This window comes from Dermochelys coriacea, chromosome 13 (assembly GCF_009764565.3).
Source record: "Dermochelys coriacea isolate rDerCor1 chromosome 13, rDerCor1.pri.v4, whole genome shotgun sequence".
Classification (NCBI taxonomy): domain Eukaryota; kingdom Metazoa; phylum Chordata; order Testudines; family Dermochelyidae; genus Dermochelys; species Dermochelys coriacea.
This window is the reverse complement of record NC_050080.1, coordinates 1,498,883-1,518,884: the sequence shown is the minus strand read 5'-3', so window position 1 is coordinate 1,518,884 and position 20,002 is coordinate 1,498,883. Positions and strand designations below refer to the sequence as shown.

At 41.1% G+C, this 20,002-nt stretch overlaps 1 protein-coding gene across 2 annotated transcripts in view; it reads right to left on the bottom strand.

The window, feature by feature from the left end:
- RPRD1B (regulation of nuclear pre-mRNA domain containing 1B) overlaps positions 1–20,002 on the bottom strand; it is a 41,952-nt gene that overhangs the window by 3,599 nt on the left and 18,351 nt on the right. The window contains exons 5-7 of one of the 2 annotated variants that reach the window (XM_038369348.2): positions 19,134–19,260; positions 17,615–17,790; positions 689–750 (exon numbers count right to left, since the gene is read on the bottom strand). In XM_038369348.2, coding sequence (XP_038225276.1) covers positions 689–750; positions 17,615–17,790; positions 19,134–19,260 — 365 coding nt within the window. The remainder of the gene's footprint in view (positions 1–688; positions 751–17,614; positions 17,791–19,133; positions 19,261–20,002) is intronic. The other variant, XM_038369346.2, reaches the window with a different exon arrangement.

Sequence of the window (20,002 nt, the reverse complement as noted above, 5' to 3'; positions counted from 1 at the left end):
CCCTAGTGCCTCTGTCAATTATGTCAGAGTTAGAGTTTAAGGCCAGAAAACACCATTATATCTTCTAATCTGACCTCCTGCATATCAGAGGCCACCAAGACCACCCTAAACCCAACCACCGAAATGAGACCCACAGGAGACTAGACTATTGTGTGTCACAGGCGGAGAACAGGAGGAACTGAGGTGCACCAGTGCTCGAGGTCCCTGCAATGGCAGGGAAATTATTTCTCACTGACAACTAACAGGGTTCTCATCAGCTGCTACAGATGTCACCACAGAAGACACTTTCTTCAAACTTCATCTAAAAATTCTAACTGAGAATCTGGATTTCTCTTCAGATTTTTATCCTTTCCCCTGTTCAGTCAAACAAACAGACAGACCGACCTATGTTGATTTTATGGCTTCCACAAGGTTCAAGACCTTATGAAAATTTCCTACATTTGCCTCCTATACTGACACAGGAGTTCCTGCTCCATCTAGCCTTGTGTGCATGTTTGCCATCTTTCTGGAAGACAGAGGCAGTACAGGGGTTCAGCCACACTGGAGTGCAGTCATGAAGTAACAGACCCCCTCGGACTGTGACTGCTATTACTGGTAAGGGGGGGTAATAAGCTCCCAAATAGAAATTATGGCTCTGAAATTTTACCATCTGCTGCATGATTTTTATGTGCAAGTCTGGTCCAGTTACCTTTTTAACATGCTGTAGTATGATGGTAGGTTTACAGAAAGCATGTCCCTCCTCAGGTACAACTGAAGGGATTAAAATTATTAACTAGTTATTTGTTGAAGGTCAATAGTGTCTCCTCCTAGAGGAAAATGAAATCAATCCCTACAAAGCATATTATACACACGTATAAACACACACACACACACGCGTGCGCGCACGCACGAGGCAAGCCCATCACTTCCCAGCGCTCAGTACTACAATAGTCTTTACTCCACATACATTTAAAGAATGACATTATGAACAATCTTTGTAGATACTCCCTTGTGAACTATAAAAGTAGCCAAGGATAAAGAGAAATCACTACTACTAGCCAGACTTATTAGTTGGCTAATGTGTTATGGATAAGTGCTTATTATTAACCATAACAGCTGTAGCATTATATTGGGTACATTAGCAGCGACTCAGAATTATGCACATAATCACAAAATGTGTGAGTGAAAAATCAGAGGGTCAGAGACAAACCACCAACATAGTCTCTGCTAACTTCAGAAATGTGCAAAAGCAACAGAAGAAAGGCAGTATGTAGAAGGAACAGATACTGAAGAGAGAATCTAAAAAGATTCCTTCCAAGAGCTAGGAAGCCAGGACTGTTAACTCAGAAGCCCAGTAAGTGAATATTTTAGAGCTCCAAGGGAAGTCATCCCTGAATTCCACAGCCTGAAGATGACCTGAAATAAGGCCGACTCTTCATTGTGGGAAGTCGGGGGGTGGTGGGGAGAAGAAAGGGTTGGTCAGAAGCCCAAAAGCCCAGGAAACCACCTCTCATCATGCATCACATTATCCTGTCTAGTAATGACTTTTAGAGACTGTCAAAAGCAGACTAACACGATCACACCCAAATATAAAGTAAACTATCCAATTCAAAAGCTCAGTTAAGATTGAACATATTAACTTTGTAACATGATTTCCATCAGAGCACTTTGTCTACATACAATAGGTTAATAGCATTAAGATATCTAGTAGTCCAACATGATAAATACTAAATTGTTACATTGAGATCCATCCCCATAGAATGTCATACTTTTAAACTGTATTCAAGTGTCTCTCTACCCAACTGCTTATCCTGTATTTTTCAAGTCATCTCTGAAATGTGGTATAAATCTATGAGAAACAATGTGACTGAGTTAAAAAACCTCAGAATGCCAAAAAGGTTTCCATACAGTCAATTGCAATACTAATTTACTTCTGATTTCTTGTTTAATTAGTAGTAAGAGTAGAACTGTTTACTATAGAATCCTCTCTTTGAAGAGCAAGACAAACTGGGCATTTAATGGTGAATCAGCCTTCTGAAGAGTTTACAACTTTATAAGGACTAAATGGGGAACTGGATTCAGTTTAATGATGGAACACTCTCCCCACCTTCCCCAAATATCAAAGTAAAGCAAAATATTTCCACCATGACCACGAATGATGGGCTTACATTCTTATCGGTTTATTGCTTTGTACTGGAATAGTGAGAACAGAACCGATTGCAATAATGCAAGATATTCCTACACTTGGAGTGAGTGTATAAATGTATACTGTAAATTTCCAGTAGACACACAAATGGATTTCCTTTAACACCCTATTTCAAATCTATGCAGATTCACCAGGCTAAGGCAATAACAGATCATCATATCAAACATCTACATGTACACCCACAGGATAATAGATTGGAAGGATGGAATTCAAATGAGGCTCTGGTGGCTCAAACTCTTTGTGTGCTGCTTAAGAAGCTAAGGAACCACAGAGACCAGGAGGAAATGCACTTTTCAATTTACGGGGGGAGGGGGGGTAGAGGGGTTGGTGGGAGGCAAAGGACAGAAATAAGAATGCGTCCAACATCCCCAACTGTCAGTTTTTGAGAAATGCTTCTGCAATCCCAGGACTCATTATGCCATCCAGATGTACTGGTGAATACCAAGGACCTTTCAGTTACCTCCTGAGCTACTTCTTGCTCTCAAAGCCCTGGTCTACACTGGGGGGGAGGGAGGGAAATCCATTTAAGTTACACGACTTCAGCTAAGTGAATAACGTAGCTGAAGTCGATGTACTTAGATCAACTTAATGTGGGGTATCCACGGCGGTGAGTCGACTGCTGCCGCACCCCCCATCAACTCTGCCTGCATCTCTCGCGGTGCTGGGGTACAGGAGTTGATGGGAGAGCACTCGGGGGGGGGTCAATTTATCGCATCTAGACTTCGATCCGGCGGGCAGCGAAGACATACCCTAAGGGTATGTCTAAACAACCCACAGAAATGAGCCTTCCAGCCCAGGTCAACAGATTTGGGCTAGTGGGCCTCATACTAGCACTCTAAAAAATAGCTGTGTAGACAGCGCTTTGGAGTTGTGGCTCGGGCTCTGAAGCCCACCCTTCTCCCTAGGCTTCAGAGCCCAAGCTGCAACTTCGAAGTCCTGTCTACACAGACATCTTTGGTTAGCGGGGCTCGCATTCTAAAGGCTATCAATTCAGGCTGGGAGGCTCACTGTCGCTGGCTGTGCGCATAGTCTATGTGAAAACAAGAGCAGTTAACAGGGAAAACAAGAGACCCTGCAAGAGTGCCAAGTGGGAAGGGTGCTGAAGGACTTTAGAACCATGACCTAGGAGTCCACATGGGATCATAAGCAGCCAAGGAAGCTGAGAAATTGATCCACTGAAGACCCTGTACTGAATTAGTGCCCTGAACTAGGCCAGCATGTGAGCAGCTACAATTGGTGGCCACGCTGTTAGAAAGAGCAGAGAGACTGGGAGAGAAGGAGGTGGAAAAAGTGGACAATGTGGGGAAGAGACTTCATATGGGGAAAGTGAGGCAAAAGAGTGTGTGGGGGGGAAGCACACACTGAATGCATAACAACAGAGGAAGAGAAAAATGAGAACATGGTATGAAGAGAACAAGAGATGGGAACAAAAAGTGAAAGAAGCAACAAAGCTCTCTAAAGATAGATTTATCAATATATTCATGGTTCTAAATATTACATTTCTCCGGTATAATACGAAAACCAACACAGAAGAAAGGGAGTTGTAGCGCAACCAAAGGAGTGCTCCTCCTGTCTCCCCCTTAAGTCTCAAACACAATCCCAAAAGACATTCCAAGGTTTACTGTATGTTTACTTCTGGGGGAATTCTGAGCCAAAAAATTGTAAGTTCTGCACACAATATTTTAAAATTCTGCAAATTTTATCAAACAGTATATAATCATGCCAGTTTCAATTATTTTCGTAATTTATTTCAAAATACTTGTCAGCAAGTATGTCTGTATTACAGACACACAAACACACTCCCCAGGAGCAGAGTGTATGACAACCCAGTTCTCGTCTCTATGCTCCCTCCCCCACAAAGCCCAACTGGGGGTCCAGACACTCCCACCCGCTATCCCCCAGAGGCCACCCTCCAGTCCCAGACACTCACACCCCCTTCCCCCTAGAGTCCAGCCATGGCTCCACATAGCCCAGACACTCAAATGCCCTACCCCCCGAGGCCAGGGATCAGAGGGAGACATTGCCTGATGCTGGGTGCCAGGCTTGCACAGAGTTTCTTGCACACCACCACCTCTTTCTTTCAGGGCATGCTGGGAACTGCAGCTGCTGGGAACCCTCCAATTCCCTCCCTCTCTTCCCCCCCCCCCCACCTCCCAGCCTTGTCTTCTATTTGTGAGCTGGGCTCTACTGGGTCCAGTGGCCACTTGTGTCAGCCAACATCTCTTCAGCCCATTTCTGTAGGGGGAGGGGGGGAAAAAGGAAATTCTGTGTGCACAACATTAATTTCTGCAAAATTCTGCATTGCGCAGTGGCACAGAATTCCCCCAGGAGTATGTTGTACCATCCACCCAGAGTTATGGCAACCTAAGTGCTGTGCTCTGCTTAAGCATGACAAGTTAATTGTTAACATACAGTAAGAAGAGGACCGAGCACAAGTTCTCATGTACCTAGAATACAGACAGCAAAGGGGCTTATTGAACTGTATCTGCTCACAGACAGGAGGTGGATAAGGCTACATCTACAGACAGCTTTCTGGAAAGAAGCTGCAGTCTTAAACTTGTAGTACATGAATCAGCCAGTCAATGATGGATGCCAAGCTAGAAAAGAGGGAGGAAAAGGCTGCGCTCTCAAGAATGCTGAGATTCACCAACACAGACAGGGGAGGGCAACAAGAAAGCTTGCCACACTCCCAACAGGCAGGAAAGAAATAAAAATGGGCAAGAGGCTAGCAAAACCAAACGGTATGATTATACAAAGGGGTTGCAAATTCCATGTGAGGACCAAGGGATGAAGTTAACTACTCTTAAGAAATGGAGGTATGCATGCAAGATAGAACTAAATCCAAGCTTGCAAACTACTTCTGCCCAGTTGGGAAGAGCAGAGCCCCTCCCCAGTCTTTCAGATGCGGACTAAGCAAGAGGGAACAGGAAGAGCATGCCTTAATATTAATGAGAGAGATAAAAATGTCTTATTCCAATTAACTGAAAACCAAAACAATCTCATTCCTCCCTTCCCAGAAAGATTCTCAGGCCTGTAAATCTTTGGAATGCCTCAAGTCTTATGAGAGCATACTTCCACATTAATAGAACATTTTGCAAACATTTTTGTGGGTATGTGCATCTGTCCTGTATGTTGGTGCTGCAGACAAGTGTGCACATTGAGCTAAAAAGTTTCTTCTAAGGGCTGAATGGCTATTTGTTCCCAAATATATGGTGCACAGCTTCAAACTACATGATGGGGAACATTATTCTTAAGTTTATCCTTATTTGTAGGTGTGCACTATTTTGAGATATCCCTCCAACACCAAGCCACATGGGGCAAGTGTTCCTATCTGAAAAGTAACTGGATTTTGAACACATATCAATGGCAAAATAATTCAGGTCATCCCAACCACCACATCTGTACAATCCTTAGAACATTTTTTATCTTGAGGCTATAGGGAGTGTGATCTACTCCAAACCAATATTACTGCACCTCAGAGCCTTAGCCATGGAGCAGAACCCCACTGTGTTGGGCACTGGACAGACATAAAACGGTTCCTACCCTAAAGAGCTTACAAAGAGGGCTCAGAAACAGATCACAGCCATGAGAAAGACACTGAGCCAGAGTAGGTTGAGAAAGAGACCCAGGTATCCAAAATCTTTGCTAGATTGAAAGCAAAAGAAGGTGCCTCAGGATGCCGGCAAAACATTGTGCTGTGTATCAAATCCCTCCAGTTAAAGAACTGCCACCCAATTTGGTTGCTGACTGCACTACAGAGACTGTATTACCTACTTTCTACTTAACAGCCACGGTCTGTTCTGGTGCCAAGGAGAAAGTGTGCTGAGGCAGAAAATGGCAACAAGGGAGAAGAAAGATTAGAAACCACTGTTGGAGCAGGAACAGCTAGCAGAGTTGAAGCAACTGACAGGTACAACAAAAGACCAGACCACACCAGCCTTGAAGTCTCTTATGGGTCTCAAGAGAGTATGTAAATACTTCACTGATTAATCCTTAAAGGTGAGGATGGTGCTCAGTCAGGGCAGAGTGATCCCTTTAACCCTAGTTAAAAGACCCCTTAGTGTAGGTCTACATTACAGGTGGGAACATGCACCTGAGTACAGACAGACGCTAGTTCTGCTTGAGCTAGCACACCTCAAATAGTAGTGTGAACATTGCAGCAAGGGCAGCCACCCAAGTTCAGACAGAGGGAGTCGCACAGGCTTACACTGCAACACCCACACTGCTATTTTTAGTACACTGCCTTGAGAAGAGCTAGCATGAGTCAGTTTACCCAGGATAGGAGGCATGCTCCCAGCTGCAGTGTAAACATACCCTCGATTTTCGCCTTCCTCTGTAGCATGGGACATGGTTGACTTGAGGGAGGCTTCTCTGCTCCTTGAAGTCTTTAAACCATGATTTGAGGACTTCAATAGCTCAGACATGGGTGAGGTTTTTCATAGGAGTGGGTGGGTGAGATTCTGTGGCCTGCACTGTGCAGGAGGTCAGACTAGATGATCAGAATGGTCCCTTTTGACCTTAGTATCTACGAATCTATGATTCTATGTCTACCCCAAGCGCAATATTAAAGTTAAGGCTCTCTGTAGCCAGCTTCAGGACCCTACACTGCCTGCTCCAGTCAGTGGCTGGAGTGCTCAGTCCCACTTCAACAGGATGTCACATAGGAAAATGTCACCCCAAGTCACATTAGCCTGGACTGCAGGGCACACTGTGTATACTGACAGACTTCCGAACCCAGTCCTTGGCAATACTGGGTCATTAACAAGCCTTAAAAATAAAATCTATTAAAAACAATGACTAACTTCAAATAAAATCTTCAAACTGTGCTTGAAAAAAAGTTAGATAAACAAAAAGGAGAATGTTCCATTTGGAGTGACACCAGAGATTCAGAGACCTCAGCATGCAGAAGAGAAAGAGGAGTCGAAGAGGGACTGTTTTCTCCATTCAGAAATGAGCATAAGCAATGGCACACAAACCCTCCTAAGGATAGCAGTGTTAGCTATTCTGAATTCAACCGCACAGGCAACTTGCTGTGGAGAACTCTGGAGAAAGCTTTTAAGAAGAATATGATGGTCTTAAATTAGCCCCCGTGCTGAGGCATGGTTTGAAAATACAGCCTGTGGGTTACTGCCTAAAGTCCTTTTATCCCAAAAACCCCACAACTCTTGAAATGTGCTTAAAAGAAGCTGCTGCTTTCTGGGGTCCCGATCTACACTCTTTGCACACAGCTGACTGCCACTGCTGCATAGGATGGGTTCATTAAGACTGACAGCATTTGGATGGTATTTCCCTTTTATGGTCACAGTAGTGAGAACTGACTCAATATTTGCTGTAGCTAAGCTTTGAGGATGATGTTGGAAAAAAAACTGGCAGTGTGCATTGTGAGTGCCCTTCCTAAATCAATGTTCACTTTCAGAATAAAAAAGTGAAAATTCTAACTCAGTGGCAAAACAAGTCCAGAATCAAAATTTACCACCATTAAAACAGCATGATCCGACAGGAAAATTAAGAGAAAATGTTTGACCATTAAACTGACAAGACAGGAAAGTCAGTGAAGGCTATTCCTGAGCGTAACTCACTCTACTGTGCTATAGCACAGGGAACTGCAAACTTTTTTATAGCTGGAACTTTATTTTAGTATAGAGATTACACTGGCAACTTCTGACACAATTTATAGTTGTACAAGATCCCTGTATGCAATTACAACAATTGCTTAATGGTTATCACTCAAGAAAGATCTTGGAGTCATTGAGTAAATGTTTTCAGAGAACTATCCACAATGTGCTGCGTCAGTCAAAAAAGCAAACAGGATGTTGGGAATCATTAAGAAAGGGAGAGATAATAAGACAGAAAATATATTACCGCTATATACATGATACGCCCAGATTTTAAATACTGCATGCAGATATGGTCGTCCCATCTAAAAAAAGAGATATCAGAATTGGAAAAGGTTCAGAAAAGGGCAACAAAAATGATTAGTGGTATGGAATAGCTGCCATATGAGGAGAGATTAATAAGACTGGACTTTTCAGCTTGGAAAAGAGACAACTAAGGGGGGTATAGAGGTCTATAAAATCATGACTGGTGTGGAGAAAGTAAATAAGGAAATGTTATTTACTCCTTCTCATAACAAGAATTAGGGGCTACCAAAAGAAATTAATAGGCAGATTTAAAAACACAAAAGGAAGTATATCTTCACACAACACACAGTCAACCTGTGGAACTCCTTGCCAGAGAATGTTGTGAAGGCCAAGATGATAACAGGGTTCAAATGAGAATTAGATAAATTCATGGAGGATAGGTCCATCAATGGCTATTAGCCAGGATGGGCAGGAACAGTGTTCTTAGCCTCTGTTTGCCAGAAGCTGGGAATGAGCGACAGGGGATGGATCATTTGTTCTGTTCATTGCCACTGGAGCACCTGGCATTGGCCACTGTCAGAAGACAAGATACTGGGCTAGACCGACCTTTGGTCTGAGCCAGTATGGCTGTTCTTATGCTTACACTACAAAACATGTGTTTATTTTAGCTTTAACATAAATTTAGTAGATGAATTGGAGAAGGAGCTAAATCTCTTCAGATGCTCATTTCAAGCACCTCTGTTGTAGCATGTAATATGTACAAACACCCTCTGCTTGACACTGCTGATTAAAGGACATATATTACACACAGTGATGGAAGATAAAGTGGAAAGTTTCAGCATTAAAAAGGGATCTGCACGTTTAAATGGCACTGATCCTTCAGTTTGTGTTGAATGCCTGAAATAAGAGGGATAATTAAATAAAAGAAAAAAAAGAGTTCCAAGATTCCCCCCTCCCATTACCAGTTTGTTTAGCTCCTCCGAAGTCATACCAGATGGCCCAGAATTCAATGTTCTGTATCATCACAGCTCCCACTAACCCACAACAGGGTTAATTCTCTCTCTTTTAAAATAAGCCTTTGAAAGACCCTTTTTAAGTTGCCGTGTTATGTGTAACTTAACTAGGCTTTCATGTACAGGAAATCAGAACAGTGGGTAATTTTTATCTACATTATTGTGTGCTACAGTGCAAGAATGAACTGAGGACAGTAATTGTCTGAGCTGTGAATATCATCAGTTTTGTTAGTTAACAAATCAGATCCTTGGAAATTTACATTAAAAATTACATTTTTATTACTCTATAAAGGGAAGTCGAAGGCCTCACTCAGAATTTTTAAAACATGCACCATTGGTTCAAGAGTAATTATTTTAAAACCATGACACTTGTATAAATAGCTTAATATTTAGAGTTTAAATAGTTTGGCATAAACTTGTTATGTTTACATTTTAACAGGCTGATTAAAATCATGTAAATATGCATCAGGGATACTCAAAATGTGCAGTATTTATAAAGCAGTCCAGTCAATCATTCCTTGGCTATTCTAGCTTGCCGCTCAAGCTTGTGTTTAACAAGCTGTTAGAAAGTGGACTCATTAAAATGTAAGTCACAATGTGACAGTTGGAGACATTGTTCCTGTAGAAAAAAGCCAATGAAGTTTTGTTGAAAAAGTTACTGCAACTGATCAATGGCTATTTAAACAGCATATGCTTATTAGCTAAACCCTCCCTTAATGTTTCTACAGCTTTTCAAAAAGTCAAAACATACCGAAGTATATGACCATAAGATTTTCCATAAGCAGCCTTTCAGAGTAGCAGCCATGTTAGTCTGTATTCGCAAAAACAAAAGGAGTACTTGTGGCACCTTAGAGACTAACAAATTTATTTGAGCATGAGCTTTCATGAGCTACAGCTCACTTCATCGGATGCATAAGCAGCCTGTTATTCATTAGTGTGGATTAATAGGTACAGCCGCTAGATGGGTAACTAGCTGGACTCAACATTTTTAGTATATACCCTTTTATTACTATTTGTACGACAAAGAACACCTCCTCGAGCTTAATCCTGGCTATTCTGTGCTCAACATCAACCTCTGTCAGGATAACTTCACTGCCACTTAACCAGCCGAGGATCATCCCTTTGAATACAGCATTCATTCCCCCTTTGAAATCCAGCCACTTAACTGTTTCCTGCTTTTAAAACAGCTGAAGATTTTTCAATTTTGAGGCGTTTGGTATTACCACTGTCTTCCCTTTCCTCTGCCCACAATCCCACTTACCCCCACATCCTCTCAGTTGTCCTGTCTGTAGTTTTTAAAAATTGTATTTATTCCCATTTCCCCCACACTTTTGGGCCGGTCATTGTTCAAGAGTAAGCATATCAGCATGCCAAATAAAATTACTAACAGTCAAACAAGGGTGGGGGAAGAGTTCCCCACATCAGCTGTAACACCCGACTTACTACAAAGATGACTGTCAGAGAGCCTGGCTGCATGCAAAAGAAACAAGTTAGCCTAACAAGGAAACATCTCAACCCCAGTAACGAAAAAAAAGTTACTTGGTCCCAGTAAAGGAGGCCCACACGCATATATACAAATCAAGCCGGAAAAGAACAAGAAACTAAATATTTAGTGTGCATAATTTATATTTAATTTTCATCCAAACTCAGCTGAGCAGCAGGTGAGAAGTTAGATACACGTAGGGCCTGATCCAGAGACCAGAGTAATTTGAAAGACATCCATTAACTTCAGGGGGCTTTGAATCAAGCCCTAAAAGTTTTCTCCCTTGAAAAGAAGCTCCTCTGGAGTTACTACAAACAAAGTTTAGAGGTGACCTTTCCCACCTTGGGGTCCTACTTCTGATCTCAAGGCTCCAAAGATCACATGGAGCAGAGGGGGCATGCAGACTCAGTGTAAAGAAGCAAGGAACAGAGTACTCTCAGATACATTGTGGGTGAGGTCTGACACCAAGTTAACATTTGAATAGATTATAGGTTATTTTGAGGATTTCTTTAAAAAGGCCATGCAATTTCCCCCTATGCAGAAAGGTAAATAATATACCAGAGAGGGAACCAGCCTCCATCGGTCAGATTCTGTGCTCTTCAGTGCAACAAAAGAATTCATCTTAATAAAACAAAAACACCACACACATACACAAACCAAAAATACTAGAGTCACACAGCAAAGCTGTGTCTCAAGTGGGCTCTCTCATGTCCCACAGGTTTCTGAACAGAACAAGCATTTCTGAATAGATACAGTCTAATCTGGGGAGAGTAGACAGAACCAAGGAACCAGTTTCTCTCTCTCGTTTCACAGCCAAAAGAGAGCAACAAACTTGACTTTGCAGACAAGTTTCTCTGAAAGAAAACGCACTACTCAGAACCTGAAGAGTAATGATAGCTCCTTTCAGAGCTAAAGCTTATATTTGGTAGATCAGGTCTGCTGGCAAGTTGGCTTCTTCCTCTCCCACTCTTTAAATAAGGAGATACAGTTTCTTCTTTCCCTCACAGCATCATTCACTTTCAATTTACTAAGCATGTTGTTTCTGCTTTGGCAGCATTTCATGCTCCACAAACTACTCCTCTTGCTCACCTTTTACTACGATGCCAGGTTAAGAAGCTGTCCAGTGTAGCACATAGCACCATTTACAGCCCTGAATGTATCATTCCTACACCCTGTGGCGTTCCCTGCTCCATATAGAGAGAGATATCAATGCCATATGGAGTCTAGAAGTCCACACAGTACTATTGGCCCAGAATGTTATTCAATTTGACTTATAGCAGTGGGGCACTGAGTTACGTGCAGAGTTCTTCCCCATGCTAACTACACCTCCTCCAGTGCATAAAGTTCACAACACAAGCACACTTCCAGTCATACATTCACCTTTGTTCAAATATTTTATTGATTTTCATTGCTAGGTGGAAGTGTAGCAATGCATGCATCTCTCTGAAAAATACAGCAACATTACATGGAAATATTATTTTTATTACTATTTCACTTAACATTTATATTGCGGGAGTGCCTAGAAGCGTCAATCAGGCCAGGGTCCCATTGTGCTGAACCCTGTATAAGCAGCACATAGTCATGGCTCATGTGTGCTCTATGGCACAACAGGACCAAACTCTGCTGCAAACATTACTTTATTTCCAACTGTGAGCTATTGGAGGTGGCGGGGAATAAAATACTCACTGATGTACAGTTAGTCAATGATTGATTTCTTCACTGCATTCTCCAGACAGCCCAGTTCTATGGCAGCAATTACTACATTATCTCGGCGGTCCAGCTCAGAGACGTCTTACTCCACTCAGCGTGTGCCAGAGACAGAGAGAACTTGTAGTCTGCTTCAGTGGTTCACCTAGTACTCTAGTCACTAGGCGCCTAGCTATCTGTGCCTACACACTTCTTGGATCTGACCAGGACTCCAGTTCTTGCTCTATAGAACGGTGGAGAGAGCATGCACCGTAACCCAAATAATTCCCCATTGTGGCGAAAGTGGCAGCTACAGGCAAGTTCATGCAGGGCCTGGGTAGCTTGGGAAAATGGCAAATTCCATGGCCACACAATCACAGAGTCAATGGAACATTAAGTGAGATGACAGGGGCAGTTCACACCTCTGAACTATTCTTGAGGCTCTTGGCAGACTCCGACAGCTACTGGTTTATACTCAGGTCACATCGTCAAAAGTTATCTTCACAACTGCAAGGTCACAAAACTTAATTGAAAACGGAGATAATGGATCTCAATGTTCAGCAACATTGGTGAATTCTGCAGAAAAATTTGATTGTAGAATCATGGAATATATAGGGACCTGGATATAAGCAGCAACATACCCTGTCCCAAAGAGCATACCAAAAAAAAAAACAAAAAAAAAAAAAACCAAAAGCATATGGAGATGACAAATGGTGAGAAAAGAAGGAACAGTCCATAGTATTGACTTTATAAACTAAAGTTACAGCCGTGAACACAATTTCCCCCTCCCCCAGGTTAGACTGACTCTTCTTGCAGAAGAGTCATTCTGCCGTTTTGTTCCACCTTGTCCTGATCTACTGCAGATATCACATATACTTTAGGTATCCATTCTTCCATAGGATCAGAGATATTCTGGTAGTACTTTCACTTATGTGGCTCCATCTATTCCGCTACTTTCATTTTGCAATCATCTGGCAACTTGAACATGGAGGCTGTCTCCTCCATTGAACCTCTTCCCTATGGTCCTCAGTGTCCAAGTTTTATACAGTATAACTGATTTGCTGTTTTCTTCTTAGATAGCTATTGTCATTTATTTCAACAGGCACAGTGTGCACTTGGCTTCACAGTAGCTAGCCTGTTACATTTAACTTTGCAGGTTCTGGCACAGTTTTTATTCTCAATATGGTTTTATTTGATCAGCATTACAGTGGGATCTTAGGTGGTCAAAAAAATGTCAGTACCAAAGATAAGAAACTTAGATTTGAGTCACCTATTCATCAGCAATAGGAAGCCACCTTCTCCAAGAAGAATGTTTATGCATGCTAAGGTATTGAAATATCGATTCTTGCATCCATTACTTAATTTAATAGATTTTTATTGCCTGAAGGGACCATTACAATACTGTAACCTGACCTCCTGCATAAAACAGACCATAGAATTTCACCCCATAATTCCTGCATCAAGCCCATAAGTTCTGGTTGAGCTAGAGCATATCTTTTCAGAAAGGAATCCACAACTCCAGATGATGGAAAACCCACCTCATCCCTTGGTAAATTGTTCCAATGGTACCCTCAAATATTTGAGCTTAAATTTCCAGTTCGCATTTGTATAGCTTCAGCTTCTCACCAATGGATCTTGTTAAACCTTTCTTAAATTAAAGAGTCTTCTACTATCAGAAATCTTCTCCCCATGTACATACAGACTGATCAAGTCACCTCTTATTCTTTGGTAAACTACTCAGATTTAAGAAACAGTCACTCACTGTACAGTGAAGTGGGTGAGGTAACAGCTTTTATTGGATCAATTTCTGTTGGAAGGTTTTTCAGACCATGAATCTTTTTTGTAGCTCCATGAAGCATTTCCAGTTTTTCCAGTTTTTTCAGCATTTCCAGTTTTTTGGAAGCACTGACAAGAGAACTGGATACAGTGTTCTATTAATAGTCTCACCAATGCTGAAGAAAAGTAATACCACCTCCCTACTCCTATTTGATATTCCCATTTACACCTCCAAGAACCTCACTAACTCTCTTCACTGAAGCACTGCACTCAGGAGCTACTATTCAGCTGGTTATCCAACCATGACCCCCAATTCCTTTTCACAGATATTGTTTAAGAGACAGTCCCACAGCATGTGGGGCCTACATTCTCTTCCCCTAGATGTCTGACCCTGATGTCTTCTCTCTCTCAGACTCAACATCCAGTACCACCTTTCCCCACAAACCATCAGTTTGTGGGTTTCTTAGTACTATAGCGGCCTTTGAATTCACTCATGCAAATCTTTGCCACAGCTCACTCATGAATTGTAGTTCACTTGTCCAACCTCATCTTTTCTAATATATCATGTCTTGATGAAAGGATTGCGTGTGACTGAGGACACTAGGAGCTTGGCACCCTGGACTTATTTCAAAATCTCTTGAGTAATAGCCTACTATGAGTAAATACTCCCATTCAGCGTAAAATGTTTGTTTGTAGAATTTGCCATGGTTGATGAAAGGCAGTAGTATTGGACTATTTAAATTAAATAAGAACTCCAGTGTTTAGACAGAAAAGTTCCCTTCCCAGACACGGGGCTTAGCTATTTTTATTACTATCTCAGAGGAAAAAAAAAAAAAAAAAAAGTTACTTGTGTGTGCAACCCCAGTACCTTGAAGGTCCATGATTTACAATTTTTGATCAGACAGACACTGGCACTTCATGGACTCGACAGAATGAAATCCTGGTTCATACTACCAACAAAGAGCCTACTTTCTCTCCTCTCAGTCACTTTGACCAGAAAAGTGAATGAAGTAAACAGTCCAAAACAAAAAAAACTTTGCTTCTAAATGCATCTCAGCTGAAAGCAAGGTTCATTTTTGTAAACACATACAGCTAGCAATTTGAAATATTTGGAAAAAGATCACGATGGAGCACAACATGTCATGGAGAAGTACTAGGAACAGGATGGATAAAAAAGAATCATGATTTTTTAATTTAAATCAGAGTATTTACATGTTGCTAGTTCTTTAGAATTTAAGTTTATAAAATAAGAAGTAGAGTGGATGTTTTGTCCTTGTTTCTTTAGTATCCTGTTAGAATTTCAACTTTTTCCGTTAAGGGATTACACACTTAAAGCCCATCTATGATGAACGAGAGAAACCCAGGGTCTCATTAACATTGTTACTGTGAGAACACCAGAAACTCAAACACAAAACTGATAAGCATATAGCCTGGGTTACATTTGCAACCAACAAAATCCTCCAATATATTAAACTTCCACAAGTCAGGAAAGCTGAAATACTTGTCGACTATACCTCAAAGGGTTTGCAGTACAACGTCAACGTGACTCGTGCTTCTATGTCACTTAACTGCTTTTGAAAATTCCACACTTAGGTGCTTAATTTAAGACTCCTGGGGTTTAAGTTTTGGCCTGGCGGTATACTGTGAGAGTATGCTAGAAGTCTAATTTTTCCATTGTTAACGAGGCGACTGTGTTCTGAACTGACAAAGATTTCATGCCATTAAGAGACATTTTTAATAAAATACAGGTTTAGTCCTTAATGCATCAAGCACTTTTGCACACGCTGAAGTCAAGCATATGACTAGTCCCACTGAAGTCAATAGGACTATTTATGTGAATTAAATTACATACCTGCTTAACTGTTTGAAGGATCAGTGCTTGAACTTTCATTATTTTGGCCTATAGCAGTTTGCTAACTTTCACATAAGAGACCTTACCAGAAGTGTCATTTCAAAACCAAACAAAACCCACAGTATTATAAACTTTAGACTAAAGTTGCTATAGCACAAGTTTCCAAATTAGTTTTATGACAACTCAAGCGGATTCAAATCTAGGATTTTTAAAATGCATGCAGAAGCATTCTGCTTTTTATCGTAGGTGCCATTAAAGCAGTTGAGATGTGAGGGGTTCACAATCCCCTTCCTGCAAAACTGAACTGGAGTTTTATCACCGACTTCAGTGAAAGATGAATCTGACTCAAGGTTTCTATTGTTATTTTCTGTAAATAAGGTAGCGGATGCCAGAAAGCCGTTTTTATGGCTTCTTTTGTACTCATGATATCTAAAGTGCTTTATAATGAACTAACTATGGGAAAACCATCATAAACTCAACTCTCAAATCAGCTTCCGGAGATTAAATAAATTTGCTAGCTATATAGTTAAAGCCTAACAATCTTTAGATTGTTGAATGCAACAGTCCTAAATCTTCTGGCTGATTTTTAAACTCTGGATGGATAACGTACAGTATGTACTCAAGTTATTATGTATAGACATAGGATGAAAACCCATGGCCAGAACAGAGTACAAGTTAAAGAGTACTGCCTAACACTCCAGGAGAGAAGACAAGTTGTGATGGAAAGAGGGCACAAAGGGTTGAACTGCTCTACAATCCAGTCTCCTTCTAGAAGACTACGTCCTCTGTAACTCATGTCCCACCCAACAGCAGCTGCTCATAATAATCAGCATCTGACAGCGTAGAGGAAGCCCATAATGTGTCGCCAAGGGGCGGTTCAACAGATGCAAAGTGACATACAACCAGAATCATTAATTAAACTGCCATATTAGTCCTACGACACCGTGCTGAAAACACTTCCTCAGTGAAAAGAACATTTCAGATAAATGACAGTGTGCTGTTCCCCCATGTACTCACTTTAGGGTTTCCAATCACTGCTGAGTTCCAGTCAGACAGTCTTATTTTTACAGCAGTTTCTTGCCCTTCAAGTTGAAGCTGGCTACGGCATGGAGTTGTCATCTTTCTACATCACCACTACCTGTTCCTTCATGTAAGTACTGCACGTAAATCCAATTAAAAGCACCACCAATTTTTTGGTTAAGCAGGGTTGGCAGTACTAACACACACACACACACACACACACACACACACACACACACACACACACACACACTTGACAAGTCATCTCAGCAAATAGGACCTTCAAGCCAGACAAGCAGCAACCCACTATACACAAAATATACAAAAAAAGCATCAGTTCCTTGCAGGAAGGAACAACATGGACACTCGATTTCTTTTTGGGGATAGGGATTTCATTCAAGAACAAACCCTGAAATGAACCTGGATTGAACATCAAAAATGTTTGATAAAACAGTCTCTCAAAAAACAGATTTAAAGTTCTAGCGCTTCCTTCTCCGTCTACTTCTGTGCTGGACATCTGAGTTCAGCAGTTCATGGTTTTTAATTTATTTATTTACAGAAAATTTTTTTTCTTCAGGCCTGTTTTCTTTCAACAGCAGAGTGCTCCAGGGAGAACTAAATTGCTACATTACCTTACATCATTCTCATTTAAAAGAAATAAAATGTTTAAATTTTGAAGGGAGGTATGTGTGTTTGGTAGGAGGATAAGGTTTCAGCATTGTTCTGAGCAGTACTCACTTCTAACTTTTTCTCTTTCTCTGTCAATACATCCTTCTGGTTCTGGGTGTACTCAATCAGCATGCGTGCCAGCTGGCGTCTGTCTTCCAACTCTGCTGCCAGCCGCCCATTATACTCCGCTAGTAACAAACATGCTTCATCCACCGTTTTCGAAAGACGTTCTGCTGCCTCTTTGTCTACATGCAAAGGTGGTAAAAATGTACATGACTCAGTTAAAACCCTTTTATGCTTTGAAAAAAGGCTCTAATCCAATAACCACATGCACAATATTTTATTCACAAGAGTTATCCAGGGGTTAAAAGAAGATAGTTGTAATCAAGAGATTTAAGTAGCACCCAAATATTGCTAAGACTAACAACCTGAAAACTGAACCAGATGGTCACATTTTTACCTCCAACAGTGAGGTCTGATCTACACTTAAAAACTAGCTCAACCTAGCTATGTCACTCAGGAATGCAAAATAATCCATATCCTGAGTGCCAGTTAGGTTGACCTAACCCAGTGTAGATGCAGTTAGGTTGAGAGATTTTTTCTGTCAACTCACTACTGCCTCCTGGAGGGGAGGATTAGCTATACTGATGGGAAAAACCCCTTCTGTTGCTGAAGGAAGAATCTACACTACAGAGCCATGCTGGTACAGCTGCAGCGCCATAACTGTGCCACTGTTGCAATTGTGCTAACACTCCCTTAGAAGTTGTTTTTGTGGATCTTTTATGAGCTATTATATTAGCTTACATTAACAGAATGTGTTCTGTCACATCATGGGGCCCTAGCATTTATGCAAGATGTACACTGTATGATGAATCTTATGCCTGTGAATATTTATCACCACAGAGAACACGAGCTTGCACATAAATACACACTTGTCCTTCTCACAACTGGACATGAGCACACACTGCAAAGAGTTGAATAAGTGGTAGTCCTCTTAGAATTCTAAAGTTAAAAAAGTTAGGAATACTTTCAAAAACAAGAGTCAAAATCAATTCTGTTTGCATGTGCTCCCAGGTTCTTAAGCAAATATTGTTCTAACATGGGTGCATATATTTATATGCACCCAAATATACATGGTCAGCACATCTGAGCACCCACTTCCTATTGCAGTCAAAGGGAGTTGCAGGTACTCAGCTTGGAGGTGGGGGGAGAGAGAAGAGAGAAATCAGGCCACTTAATATATATTTAAATGCTTAACTTTCAACACCCGAGTTTGAATATTCTGGCTCTAGTTTCTTTTTAGAACTACAAAATGAAGCAGTCAAAAGTTGGTTGAGGAAAGGACAATGAATACAGGCTCTCCAAGTATAAAAATCCTTGTAAACACATTTTGGTTTGGGCCCAAGGAATGGAAGGAGAGATGTAAATTTTACCTCCAACCACATGCCAGAAGATTTTTACCTGCTAACTATTAGGGAGCTATAAAGCTAGCAGGCATAAAGGGCATGAGGTGCATCCATCCTACTCATTATAGTCTTGAAAGTCAAATCCCTCTATGCTCATTTTCATTCATCTTCTAGCTTCTTACCTGTAATTTTCTCCAGCAGTGACACATCTTGAACTTCCTGTGGCAGTGAGGCAATTTTCTGCCGCACTGTGGCATCTCCTGATGCTGCATTTTCCAGATCCTGCAGGGCTTTGATCAAGTCCTCAGTCTGCAGGATGGAAAGACAAAAAACAGACAGTTTTCAAATGGAGTAGCAGGTAACTGAAGCACTGCCAAGTTCGAAACAGGACTACTGCTAAGCCATTTTCTCTAGCTATTGTCATTGCACTACAGGCTGAATCACTTACCTTTTAAAGTGCTCTTTAGTGTCCTACTTTCTCCTTACACTCAGTACTGCAGCAAGTAGCTGTACACAGTATCCACAAAACTCTAAAATAACCAAAACTATGGACTTTTGCATAAGTCCAATACAATTATCTTAACTGGTACATTGCAGTGGACATTCATCCCAATTAAGAGAAGAGGACATTTAAAAACAAGTCTGAAAAGATGAAGACAACACTATGCAGATTAGAGGAATAAAAATATTCTTTACATTTCTTTTTATCTCAATATTTTGCCTTAGAGGATTGTTTTTATTTTGCCTTGACCAAGAGGCAGATTTACCTGCAAATTTATTCAGTGTACATGCACCTTGGGATAACATGGAGAGGGCACATTTTATAAATCCAAAAGATTAAATAAACCAGACTTTCTGAACACCACCTAGTTAAGCACCACATACTCACTTGGCCCCTTTTAAAGCAGACTTTAAAGCCATTGCCATTCCTTCACTAGCTCAACTGATTCTTTGGGAATATAATTGCAATATAATTGACTGATGATTGTACTCCATGAATCCCATTCTGCCAGTTTTATTTAGTTCTTTGCAATAAAAGTGGGTGACTGGG